Source organism: Camelus dromedarius, chromosome 29 (assembly GCF_036321535.1).
Source record: "Camelus dromedarius isolate mCamDro1 chromosome 29, mCamDro1.pat, whole genome shotgun sequence".
Classification (NCBI taxonomy): Eukaryota; Metazoa; Chordata; class Mammalia; order Artiodactyla; family Camelidae; genus Camelus; species Camelus dromedarius.
In genome coordinates this window covers 15895075-15909092 of record NC_087464.1, presented here as the reverse complement: position 1 = coordinate 15909092, position 14018 = coordinate 15895075, and the positions used below count along the sequence as shown (strand labels likewise).

At 48.4% G+C, this 14018-nt stretch overlaps 1 protein-coding gene across 1 annotated transcript; it reads left to right on the top strand.

Moving 5' to 3' along the window:
* Positions 1-3736: 3736 nt before the first annotated feature.
* RLBP1 (retinaldehyde binding protein 1) lies at positions 3737-10867 on the top strand (the record flags this gene model as incomplete). The annotated part of the gene is made up of 6 exons (XM_010986737.2): positions 3737-3874; positions 5069-5273; positions 6883-7061; positions 9178-9336; positions 10267-10377; positions 10709-10867. Coding segments are annotated over 6 exons (951 nt in total), but the record flags the coding sequence as incomplete, so codon positions are not given.
* Between the last annotated feature and the right edge of the window lie 3151 nt (positions 10868-14018).

The window sequence follows — 14018 nt, the reverse complement described above, 5'->3', positions numbered from 1 at the left end:
AATGACCACATCAAAAAAAGTAAAACAGGTGAAATTAACTCAAATATATTCTAAACCCAATATATCCAAAACAACATTTCAGAACACCAAGCCATATAAAAATTGTTAATGAGAAATTTTTGCACTACATCTTCAAAATCCAGTAGGTATTTCATATTTATAGCACATCTCACTTCAGACTCTAAGTTTTTCTCAAAAGTACTTGATCATAACATTTACAGTTGAAAAGGTAGAATCACACACTTAAGTGTTTCCAAACATACTGAAGAATTTTCCAATAACTTAATCTAGCTATCAGGTTTTAAATTTAAATTTAGTTAAATAAAATTTACAATTCAGTTCTGTCACTTTATCCCATTTCAAGTGCTGAAAATTTGCGTGTAGCCCGTGGCTTCTGTATTGAACAGCACAGGACTAAACTGCCAGGGAGCAGAATGATAGAAATGAGAGATTCCTGAGCTCCAGGGAGGACTTGGGAGAGAAGCAGCCCAAGAGCCAGTCAGCACCCAGAGAGGGAGCCCAGGCTGTTGGAAGCAAAGGGCTTCTGGTCAGTCAGCTACATCCCTAGATCCAAGCCCCAGACATCATGATCGGCTCTAGAGGAAGGTGTCTGAAGAGGTAGGGGTGGGGAGAGGTTAGGTGCTGGTCCCAGGGCGCTGCCCATCAAGGGCACTCTCAGCAGCCTAAGGGTATCTGAAGAGGGCACAAGAGGATGAAGAGATCTTAAACCTATCCATTTAGAGATGTGTTGGAAAAGAACTACTTCTGGGGAAAACTTAAAAGCATTTCTGGGGATTCTGGAGAATGCCCCACGCACAGGAGCTTGGCTCTGCCCCCAGGCACCTCTGGGAAGCAAAACCAAGACCAAGGATGACATTATAGATGACTGCTTGGGGCTCTGTCCTTTAGTGGAAACAGGGAACTCTCTGCCTGTGGAATCCTGGAGAGACAATATTAATATTCTAAAGGCATTACCACCACCACCCCTCCATGAGGTAGATTACCAAAACAGTGGCTGGGAAGCCACCTGGGGCTGCAGAGGGGTTTCTTGCTGTGCAGAGAGTTGAATAATATGAGTCCCCTCCACCCAGATGCCTATTGTTTCTCTATTTGGAGTAACTGCCAACATTTACTGCACATTTACATTTACTGAGTGTCAGGCATGAGCTAATTAAGCACTTGGTTGCCATTTCATCCTCACTAAAGCCATGAGCCTGTCCTCTCATTATCTCCAATTTTCAGGGGAGGAAACTGAGTCACTGAGTGGTGAAGTCACTTCTCATAGCTAGAAGGTGCTGGAGTTAGGATTTAAAAATGGGCAGCGTGGTTCCCAAGCAGCCTCCTATCACTTCAGCCTACTGCCTAAAATCAGGTCAGCCTGTCTTGTCCTTTCCCCACTCAGCTTTAAGCAGCTACATTTCCCACCCGGCCCCACTCCTTGGCCCCTACCTTGCCAGGCCCTGCTGGGCTGGGGGGAGGGTGACAGGCCTGGATTCATCACAGCTGCCGTTTCATCTACAATCACATTTAAAATTTCCCTCCACCTCGTGCACATCTTACCCTGGGGTGTGCTTTCTCAGACCACCGCGTGATGAGAGAGAGGACAGGGAGAAGGGAATGAGGCTGACCCAGATCCCACCCCTACAGCCCGGCTTCCACATGGCTGAGCAGGAACTCCAGAGCAGACGCACACAAAGGAGGGCTTTGAGGGGCCTCCAGCCAGGCCCAAGCTGATCCCCTCTCCCCCCGGATGCGTCACTTGCCCCAATCTGGGCCTCCCTGTGAGCCCGATTTAACAGGAAACTGTGGGCCATGAGAGGTTCCTTGTGACACACTAATCCCAGCCTGCTGACTGGACCACGCCCCCAGTGGAGGCAACCTCCAGGGTCCTGGAGGACACGAGCAGCAAGTACCCCAAGGAGAAGCTGCTGACTTGACAGGTAAGTCAGTCGCAGGGGACTGGCTGGGCCAGGGAACCCAGGACTGGGGTGAGGAGATGGTGGTGGGGAGACCATGCCCCACGCTGCCCAAAAAACTGAAATCAACTGGCCATTCTCTGGGTTAGGCTAGACCAACCTGATGCCAGATTTAGCAAATAAAAGTATAGGATACCCAGCTAAATATGAATTTCAGATGAACAACAAATACTTTTTGAGTATGAGTAATGTCCCAAATATTGTACAGCCTATCCTTACACTTCAAAAAAAATTTTTTCATTCATCTGAAATTCACTTGTAATTGGGCATTCTGTAGTTTATCTGCAACAGCCTTGACCTGGAATGAGGATGGGTATTTTTTCATTGTAAACAGCTCATAAATCAATATTTTAAAAAAATCACAGTTAGTAGACTGGGCATACTTAAAAAAGAGTTGCTGTACTGGCTTAACCCTCCATTTCTGTGATCTGAGATCTTGACGTGATGATCTGTTTCATTAGCTGGGGGTGTCTAGCCACTGTCTTTCCCATCTGAGCTCCTTTCCTGGGGAGTTCTATCAGCCTCTCCATTTCTTATTCAGCAAAACCCAAGTGACAGCACGGCAGCATTTCAGGCTGTTTTGTATCTATGCCCACATATCTGGAAGTCTACTGCCAGAAAGCTGACTTAGATTTGGTTCCTGTTGGTGGATTACAGCTCTCAGAACTTCCCTTGCTGGGGCTGTGGAGTGGGAGAGGCAGGAAATGGGAGACCCTCAGACATTGCCTGGAATCCACTAAGTCTCTCTGTGCAAGTTGGGATAATGATCAGTATGATGCTAAGAAAGAGAAGAGGAACAATGTTTTAGAGCAAAACACTGTGCTAGGTACCATACAGAAATTATATGATCTTCATCACAACTCTATTTGGTAGGTATGGTTATTATCCCCAATTTGCAGAAGAGGAAACTGAGGCTCAGAAAGGTTAAATAAATTGTCTAAGGTCAGACAGGTGGTAAATGACAAAGCCTGATTCAAACCGGGGTCTCTCTGACCCTAAAGGGTTTTCTGTGACACCAGCTCTTCTAGGGACTTTGTCTGGAGATGTTCTAGGTGTCAAATCAAGTCTTAGTGTCAGGCAGACATAGATTCAAATCCCACCTCTGCCGTTTATCAGCAATGAACAGGTGACAACAGGAACCAGGTCAGAGGCAGGAGCAGGGGATGTTTAGGTGGGAGAGGAGAATATCTGGAAACACCTTCAGGGCCACCAGGGGTGCTGCTTTAAAGTGCAGATGTCCAGGCCCCAGACAGACTTCCTGAGTCAGAATCACAGGTGCAGGGCCCAGGCATCTGCATTTCAAACAAATGCTTCACGTGATTCTGCTGCACTCAAAAGTTTGAGATCCATTGTTCTGAGACAATAACAGAACAGCTTCTCCTTGCCACTGCAGCCCTGACTTCCTCTCCTAAGGAGGCTGCCTGGAGAGGCCAGGACAGAAGTGAGGTTCTTTTTCTCAGTACTCCGAGTCTTCCAGAGACAGCATGTCAGAGGGGGTGAGTACCCCTGTGCCCTGGGGCTCCCCTCCTCCTTCCACCTTCCCTCCTTCCTTCTCTCTCTCTCCCATTTCTCCATCATCTGGTCTGCCTGGGGTTATGGGCCCTCATCCCTACAACCTCTCTGTGGTCCCTGACCCCACCCAAAAGGACACAGTTTAACAATGACCTTGGGCGAAAGCACTAGTTTAGGGCCTGAGCAGGCCCATTTGACTGGCTTGCTGAGGCTGATGGGGATTTCTTCCTGTTTTTTCCTGGCTTCTCTCTGCCCAGGCGGGCACATTTCGCTTGGTGCCTGAAGAGGAACAGGAACTCCGTTCCCAACTGGAGCGGCTTACAACCAAAGACCATGGGCCTGTCTTTGGCCAATGCAGCCAGTTGCCCCGCCACACCTTGCAGAAGGTAAGATGGCCCCAGGTATGCGAGGGGGCAGGCTAGGGAGGCAACAAGGAGGAATGTTGACAGCATCCTCTTTCCTGTAGAAAGAACCCAGCACTAGCTCTCCAGGTCATCCTGGACCTAATGGACTGGCTTGTTCTAGGGGCTATCTTGAAGGTCAGAGCCAAGGCAGCAACCAGGGTGAGCAGACATCCAGGCCAGCCTATTCCAAGACTACAGCACCAACAGGGCTCCCTGAAACCAATGCCAGGACCTAGAGCCTCTGAACCAGGGACCATCCTAGACTCAGATGTGAGAAACATTGGTTTGCAAGTGGCTTTGGAGAACAGGGATCCAACTGCTGCCCACAATGGATAGGAAAGGGCCTGAGTTCTAATATCAGATTGACTTCCAACTTGCTGTGTGACCTTGAGCAAACTGCCTTCCCTGTCTTGGTCTTGCCTTCAGTATGAAAGAAAGTTGTTGGACAAGCTCAGAGATTATCAGACTGTGGGCTGGCAGAGAGGTCTTGGGGTTGAGCTGGGCCTGGACTCCTATCCATCTCTGTTCCCTGGGCATCTCAAGGGAAAGGTGCTCTGAGCTCCCCTAGACCTGCTTTCCCCCCTCATGCCAAAGAGAGAATTAGCTGAGGAGTTCTCCAGGCTCAGCCAAGGGGAGGAATGTTAGGCAGAGGGCAAGTTGCCATTTGCCTGGTATCTTTGTTTTTGAAAAGATCAGAAATGAGCCTGGGAGGCAGCAGAGTGAAGTGATTAAGTCCAGCCTGTATAGGAGTCCCAGTTCTACCCATTTTTATCTGGGTGATCTGAGGCAAGAATATCTTGACTTCTATGAGCCTCAGTCTGCTCACCCTGAGAAATGGGGATAGGAATAGCAACCTTACTGTGATGGGTTGTAGCAAAGATTTAATAACATAACATGTTTAAAGGCCTTAGCAGTGTGCTAAGTTAGGGCTCCAGTAAGTGTAGATTTTGGACTATCTCCTGCAAACAAACCCGGGATGAGCATTTTGACTCATTTTCTCCAATGACTGTAATTTGCAATCTGAGATGCTGCCGGTGCTGATGCTGCACTTGTGGGCAGAGAAACGATGGCCCCAGCTGCCGCCCCCTCTGCCCCTCAGTGGGTCTGGCACCAGGAGGAGACTTCCACACCAGTGCCTACCTGTGACTTCGTGCCTGCACCCCACTTCTGTTCCAGGCCAAGGACGAGCTGAATGAGACAGAGGACACTCGGGAGGAGGTGGTGCAGGAGCTGCAGGAACTAGTGCAGACAGAGGCAGCCTCTGGGCAGGAGCTGGCAGTGGCTGTGGCCGAGAGGGTGCAGGGAAAAGACAGTGCTTTCTTCCTGCGTTTCATCCGCGCACGCAAGTTTGACGTGGGGCGAGCCTACGAGCTGCTCAGAGGTGAGGCCTGCACTGGAAGGACAGCCCTGGGAAGGCTGAGGGGGGTGGGGAGTGAGGGGGTAAAGGAGGGAGGTCATGAGGATGGTATTGACCCTCACCCAGGAACTGAGGAGATGGACCCCTCCACTTCCATCCAATTCCCTGCCCTGCGCAAGTCACTCTGCGCCTTTTTTATCCTTATCTGTAAAATGGGTGTGTGAGTGAAATAGCCTTCAAGATCTCTTTCAGCTTTGACAATGAATGAATGCGCCTGGCAGGACAAGATTCCTAGAGATCTAGCCCCTCTCTCTCCTCTCTCCGAGTCTGGGGACTCAATGAATAGAACTGAGTCACCCAAATTGTGTGTCCAAGATGAAGGAGTTTCCTTTCCCTTCCCTCCCCTCCCCGACCCATTCAGCCTAGGTTTTGGCTCTGGAGCACTGCAGGGAAGACGGGTATGAGCCTGACTCCCCGCAGGTACCCAAACGTCATGCAGAGTGGAACTGAAGATGGTGCCAGCCTTGGGAGTGAGCCCCAAGGACAGAACTGCCCTGGCTGTGCCCACTGGATGAAGACAAGTGTCCCAAGGAAATCAAGTTCTTGGGGCCGGTCGAGGGAAGGCGTGTCTGAGCAGGCCCTCTACAGCCTAATGAGTCCCCTTCTTCCTTATTCTTTCTTTCTGGAAATGTTAATTCACTGCTGTACTCTACCAACCACTGTTTTAGGCCAAAGGATATATCAGAGAAGAAAGCCGACAAGAACTGCCTGCCCTCGTGGGCCTTATGTTCTAAGGGTGGAAAGAATAAACCAGACAAATAAAATAAAAATGAATAAGACTGTTAGAGAGTAAGAAAGGATAATGATAAAAATAAAGGAGGTGGATATGAAGGACTGAGGGGTTGAAGTTTTAGGTGAAGTGGCTAGGAAGGCCAACTTTTGAAGAAAAATTCAAAGGAAATAAGATACCTGGGGGAAGGGCAGTAGGGCAGAGGGAACAGCCAGGATGAGGGCTGGGTGGAGGGAGCGTGCCCGGAGTGTTGGGGACGAGCAAGGAGGTCAGGGGCTTTCCCTTGGCAAATGCTCCCGGAAGACCTCCTCTGGACCTGGCCCCTCCAGGGTTGGAGTGGAGACAACCGCAGAGGGGCGGGGACCCATTCAGGATGGGCCAGGATGGGGTTAGTGGGTGGTTGAGGTGCAGCTGGAATCAGAAAGGGCCTCTGTGTCCTGCTAGGGGTTTGGATTTTATCTGGGGGTCTTCTCCCCACCCCCACTCAGCTGATCCTGTGTTCAGCTGAGAAACCTGTGCCTCTACCCACAGGAAAGAGAAAAAGAGCAAGTAATCATCGTCCTCAGATTTAGGATCACACCTCTTGTTTGTCCAGTTTACAAACGATGTTCATATCTGAAATCTTTTTTGATTGCCACAGTAATCTGGTGAGAGAGGCTGATATTATCCTCCCACTTTTTGGGAGAGGAAACATGGGGCACAAAAAGGTTGAGTATCCTGCTGGGTTACACACAGCAGGTGTGTGGAGGAGCCAGGCAGGAGTCCAAGTCTCTGCACCCCCACCATGTGCCACCCCTGGATGCGCTGGCTCCCTGAGGAGCCTCCTCTGCTCTCCTCTGCCAGGCTACGTGAACTTCCGGCTGCAGTACCCAGAGCTCTTCGACAGCCTGTCCCTGGAGGCCATCCGCTGCACTGTGGAGGCTGGCTACCCTGGTGTCCTCTCCAGTCGGGACAAGTATGGCCGAGTGGTCCTCCTCTTCAATATTGAGAACTGGGACTCTGAAGAAATCACCTTTGATGAGGTCAGCTGGGGCTTGCCTAGCTCCTCCTATCTCCGGGGCTGGGTGCCCTTCCCCAAACCTGGCCTCCATTGGACCTTCATTCCTGGCAGCTGGAAAACCCAGCAGCTCTGCAGGCTGGGCCCACTGGCCAATACATGGCTGCCCCTGGTATCCCTGCCAAGTGGGAGTGACAGCTATGGGCCATGAGCTGGGATCAGCCCTGCCAAATGCTGAAAGCTGTGAGCGACACAGAGAACAGGGCTTAGTGGGCTGGGAGAGATTCTGAAAAACACAAGTTCCAACCTATTAAGCAGCCTGAGTTCTTTGCAATTGTATATGTATGTGATTTCACTTGTCAAGCCCCAAACTTCTTTATTACTCACTCCCCAGTGATGGCTGTTGCTAATTGACTTAATGAAGCTGCCCTAGTTGCAGAATTGGGGTTTGTGCCACTAAGCCTTAAAAAAAATACGAACTCATTTTAGAAAATGCTATCTAGTCACAACACCATTTATTTAAAAGTCCATCTTTTCCCCCAGTGACTTGAGATGCCATCTTTATCATATTCTGCATCTTCATATACACGTGGGTCTATTTCTGGATTTTCTACTCTGTGTCATCTCTCTATTCATGCTCCAGTACTGCACTGTTTTAATTATAAAGATGGTATAGAATGTTTAATATCTGTTGGGGTTAGTTCTACCCTTAATGCTCCTCTTTTTCAAGGCTTTTCTAGCTATTCTTGTGTATTTACTTTCCATTATGAATCTTAGAATTAATTTGTTTAGCTCCAGGAGAAATGTTAGGAGTTTTTACTGGGATAACGTTAATGTAAATAACAAACTTGGAGAGAATTAGCATCTTTATGAATGCAACATCCTTGGCCAGTGGTACTATCCAGACAAGGGATGACCTCCCTTTCACATTTTGAGCTTTCAGGAGTGTTTTAAAGCTTTCAAATGTTACGCACATTTGTCATTAAGTTTGTCTTAAGTATTTATTTTATTGTTGTTGCTATAAGTGAGGCTTTCTCAGCCATTATATCTAATTGGTTATTTTTATATCTGTGGAGATTATTGTTTTTGTATGTTAATTTTGTATCCTGGTATTTTACTGAATTCTTTTGTTATTTATGTCAGTTTTATAATTGATGCTCTTGAGTTTTTCAAGAGCACTATCCTATTAACTGTAAATGGAGCTAATTGTTTTTCTTTTCCTTTTCTACTTCTTATGCCCTTTATTTAAAAACAAAATGAAACAAATTTGATTGCATTAGCCAATACTTCCAACACAGAATTGAATTGTGGTGGGGAAAGCGAACATCCTTATCTTGTTCCCGATTGTATTAAGGATGCCTGTAAGTGTTTTCCACTCTGTAAGATATTGGCTTTAGGACTGAGGCATACATATGTATATAAAGAGGAGACTTACAAATATTTTTTACTACATAAGTGATATCTACTCATTTTAGAAAATACCAAAAAAAAAAAAATCACGTTTAAAATTATCCACAATTCAGAGAAACCCAGAGATTTCTACCACTAACATCCTTCCAGCCTATGTTTTCTAGAAACCTAAAAACATATGTGCTTGCACATGTGCGCGCGCACACACACACACACACACACCTACCTTTTCTTATAAAAATGGGATCATATTCTACAATAATATACCATAAATGGATATCTTTCTGTACCATTAGTCTTTTTAATGGGGGTGGGTAATTAGGCTTGTTTATTTATTTTTGGAGGACGTACTGGGGATTGAACCCAGGATCTTGTGCATGCTAAGCATGCACTCTTCCACTTGAGCTATACCCACCCCTGTCATTAATCTTATATATCACTGTTCCAGAATACTCCATAGCATGAATATGCCATAATTTCACCAGTCCCTTATTGCTGGGCATTTAGGTTGTTTCACAATTACAAGGGTACGGGGATAAACACTCTGGCATCTTACCATGGGTATGACATTGAAGATTATTTTCTTGGGATACATTCACAGAGGTGGACTGTCCCAGCTCAAAGCCTGTGACAAATTACCTCTGGTAAAGAGTATACCAATTAGCTCTCCCCTTGGGACCTTGAGTCTTAACTATCTTTGTGGGTTACAGCCTGTTCATTCTGTGCCCAAGATCTTGCAGGCATATTGTTTCATCCTGGAGAAGCTACTGGAGAATGAGGAAACTCAAATCAATGGCTTCTGCATCATCGAGAACTTCAGGGGCTTTACCATGCAGCAGGCTGCCGGGCTTCGGGCTTCCGATCTCAGGAAGATGGTGGACATGCTCCAGGTGAGGCCTCAGAGCCCTGTCCTTTAGCAGCCTCTCACAGGTGGTGAGGCTGGGAGGCTTGGCCCGGTTTAGCGGTGCTGGCAGGGACCTGAGAAGACAACCACTTAGTGCCAAAAAGAGCAATGACAGTCACAGCCCTGACCACACACACTTTGTAGTGATCGATAGTTTGCCAAGTATTCACATTCATTAATTCATTTACTCCTCTAAAGCATTCTCTCCCTGCTTCCCTGCTTCATTTTACAAACGTAGAAACCTAGACAGAGAGATCTGAGTGACTCCTCAAGGTCACATGCCTGTAAAGTGGCAGAGGTGGGACTTGAACCTACACCTTCTGACCTGGGATCCCATTCTTTGTCCAAATACGTCATGCTGCCTCTCTCTGAAAGTGAATTTATCCTGAGAAAGGGCTATCTCTAACTCCCTTGACAGCTCAGTCCTATATACTGACGTGTCAGAAGTCCTTTCTTAGAGCTAATCTTAAATCTGCTTTCTCTGGGAGAGGAGGGGTGGGAGGTGGGGGTCATGGCAGGGGCTGAAGGCCAGTGAGGCATAACAATAGTGTCCCTCTGGTCTACAATAGTTTTGCAGTCCACTCAGCACGCGAGTGGGTTTGAAAAAGTTCAGTCACCTAAAAACCAAGTAAGATTACCATTTAATTTCTTTACTCCACATGCAGTTACAAGGTGTTATGCATCAGCAGGGAGAGGATTGGGCTGCGTGGCTTCTGGGGTTTCCTTCCTGCAGTTTGGGGCTGCAGTGAAGCCAGAGCTCCCCAGTTGCTGGCACAGATGGAACTTTCCATGGGCAGTCCTCTGGGGCTACAGTGTGAGACAACTCTGTCCTCATGTCATGAGGAGAGGCAGTAGGGGAGTGAGTGGGAACCCGTGAGGTCAGGGTCTTGTGGTGGGGCACTCTCTGTCCCTGCAGGATTCCTTCCCAGCCCGGTTCAAAGCCATTCACTTCATCTACCAGCCGTGGTACTTCACCACAACCTACAACGTGGTCAAGCCCTTCTTGAAGAGCAAATTGCTCCAGCGGGTAAGTGTGTGGCCACATAGGGAAGATGTCCAATGATCGTCTGGTGTGTGTGAGCGAGTGAGTGAATGGGGCTGTAGCAGGAAAGGGTTCATGAGACCAGAGGGATGAGATAGGAAGAAGAGAGGATCCCACCTGAGTCCTCCTCTGACACTGTACCATGGTCCTGAACAGAGTGGATCCCACAGACAGCACAACAAGAAGGACTGTGGAGAAGGACATCACTAGGCAGAGATGGCATATGTGACTTTGTCCTCCTGTCCCTCTTCTTTACCTCCAACTCCCATCCTTACAGCATCCCCTGCTCAGCTCTGTCTCCCCTGCTTCCCTGCAGGTCTTTGTCCATGGAGAAGACCTCTCCGACTTCTTCCAGGAGTTCGATGAGGACATCCTGCCCTCCGACTTTGGGGGCACACAGCCCAAGTATGACGGCAAGGCTGTTGCCGAGAAGCTCTTTGGTCCCCGGGCCCAAGCCGAGAACACAGCCTTCTGAGAACGTCTCCTGCCATCCAACCTGTAGTTAGTATCCTCGGGCTTCTCCTTAGCTGTCCTGGACCCATAAGGCTGGGGAAAAGACTGCTCAGGGGGACTGTGGTTCCCCTGAACCTCACTAAGCTTGGGTGAGCTCAGGTGTCACCCTCCTCCCAAGTTGGGGAGCAATAAAGCAGGGGAATTCCCTTGAGCAAGAATTGAGGAGACTTCTATTCCTACCGCCTCTGAAGCTTTAGGACAGACTTGTGTAGGGCTGGGTTTCAAAGACTCTAATCAAGCTTCTCGATGATTTCCTTTGTAATAGAGTTTTGCTATTTAGGGTCTATGAAAATAGGCAAGGAGACTGGCTTAAAAGTCTCTCCCCCAACCCGCCCCCAGTAAAAGTATAAAATAGAAGATAAAAGGGGGAGGAATATAAAAGCAAGTGATCTGGCAGGTACAATATTCTTGGTGGTTGATAGGCAGGCTAAGGGGTTCCCACCTGGAATTCCAGGGTGGAAGCAGCATTGAAGTGGCTCCATTTTGGGTTGGTCTGGTCCCCTTGGTCAGGTGCAGTCTGACATGTGTAGTGATGGTCAGAAGCTTGGACCTCTTTCAAGGGTGGCAGTTGTGTGCCCCTCCTTCCATCCATGGGGGTCTCTCCACCAAAAGCTCCCTCCTCCAGACCCCTTGCCTCAATGGATGGTTTTACTTAGATTGACAGATGGTATCTGTTGCTCTGGTTGAAGGGGACTCAGCAGCATCACCCCAAGAGATCTCCTAGAATATCTGGAGCTAAGAAGTTTAGTGTGAGAGGGCACAAACATGCTGCTGAGGGGGTCAAATGAAAAGAGAATGAAGAGGGACAGTGTATATAGCTCAGTGGTAAAGCATGTGCTTAGCATGCACGAGGTCCTGGATTCAATCCCCAGTGTCTCCATTTAAAAAAAAGAGAGAATGGAGACTTGCATTTGCCAAGATAGAGGGCACTGGTGACCCAACAGCACAGGTTTTGGTAGAGAAGGGGCAGGGATGAGTCTGAGTTAAAGAAATTAAAAGGAAGAGCATTTTTCAAACTTTCAAGATGTACTTCTAGTTGTTTTGTAGGAGTTATGTCCCAAATCTGAGGGAAACAGTGGCTGATCCCTCTTGGATGACTCCCATCTTTCCTGGGCCCCTAATTGCCAAGAGCCTTCCTAGTCCCACCCTCTGATTTGTGGGGGCTCTAATTTATAAATGAGATCAAGATTTGGAGAAAACTGCAGGCAGAGGCTCTTGGGGCAGCTTTGGCTCTTATGCAGATCCAAGTGGGATGCCAGGGTCCCCCCTAAAGACAGCAGGGCTAGCTCTGACAGGAAAGCCGAGGTGCTTTCTGAGGAAGAAGCTGTAAGGTTGGGACACAGTGAGTCAGTCCTGACTGTGGGCTGCCACCGCCCCCTGCTGGCCATGTCCTTGCACTGCCCCTCCATGCCCAGAGACAAACGGCAGGGACAGACTGGGCAGGAGCAGGCTGAGGCTGACCTTGCCAGAATGAGGGTGCCACCTTTGGGAGAATATGCCTGAAGACTATGAATTTTAATGTTAAAATCTGATGTGCTCGGTCTCACAAAATCCGAGCTGCCTGCATGCTGGATTCCTACAAGTGGCCACCACCCCCACATTAATGAGAGCGAGGAAGAGGGACAATAAAATACTCTTGAAAGCCACCAGATATGGGAAGGGAGACAACAAAGCATGACTTTTATGACAACCATTTGCTGAACAGAACACTTCCCTTTCTGGAGACATCTGGGAAGAGGCAGGGTTTCTGTCACGTGAAAGTAATTTGAACAGCAAAAGTTGGGAAGTCACAATGATGCATTTCTGCCATCTTCACGTGGACCTTTGGGGAAACATCGTCTGTTAGAGACAGAAGCACTTATTAAGGTATGGGTGGAGGTCTCAGGAAGGAAATGGGCCACCAGCTTTAGAGAGCCTCTGAGCAAGACTGGCCCCTGCTTAGAGGCTTGAGTTTACCAAAGGGGCGCTGGAGGAGGCTAGTGCTGCCTGGTGTCCTGGCAAAGTCTTCCTGGAAGAGGGATGCCCAGGTCTTAAGTCAATCCGAAAAAGAGCTGAAGAGTCACCTTCAGGGTGAATTGGACCTCCTTTCTTCCCACTTTCAATGGTGGGCATGGCTCTGGTGTTGAGGAAGCTCAGCAGTGCAGGGTCTGGAAGCTCACAGGATACCTGGGAGCCTGACTACTCAACGTGTGCTCCCAGGAGGGCGTCTGCCCCACGTGGGAGCTTGCTAGTGATGCAGAATCTTAGGTGCCGCCTCGGATCTGCTGGATCATAATCTGCATTTTGATAAGATCCTCAGGGGACTGCACATTGAAGGACCAATCAGAGAGTCCAAAGCAGTGGCTTGCAACCTCCTTGCAGGTCCTCCTGGGGAGCTTTATGACTATTGAGGCCTTGGCCCCACCCAGAAATTCTCAAGTACTAAAGCTGGGGTGTGACCTGGAGAGCAAGACCTTTCCCAGCTCCCCAGGTAGCTCCAATGTGTACTGCTCCAAGTCATGTGTTTTGACATAGGGAGGAGGTGAGAGTTTAAAGGACCCGTAGTTTTAATATTGGATTTAAAGGCAAACTCTGCACTTCGCTCTTCTTGAGCAGAGAGCAGGACTGCAAAATCCCTGTGGGATGGCAGCAGCTTATGCCTGGCTATCTGTCCCAGAATTAGAGCAATGTCCTCCCTGGGGCTGTGACCAGAAGTCGCCCTGCCTTCAGGCAGGAAATGTGTAAGTGGGCACATTTAATTTCTCAAGGTAACCATATTAAGGCAGGAAAAGACCATGTCTTCTTTGAGGAGAGATTGAGCAGTTCAAGGCTAGACTGCCTGTAATGTCTTCCCAACCACTCAGCTACATGTAACCTCCTCTAAGGAGGGGATACCAAAGAAAGAAATGAGGAAGGAGGCTGTCCTGCAGATGGAGGGCCATCCAGTTAGATGTCTGGTCCTGCCCATGGGAAAGTACTCCCTGCAGGGCTAGAGCTGAGGGGCCTGTTAATGAAAGGTAACAAAAAATATATCAGCCCCCTTGGGAGAGCGAGTGATTGCAGATAAATGTCACCAAGAACAAACCTGTAAGGAAGCATCAGGAGAGGCACAGCTGTGTGCCAACCACACGGGC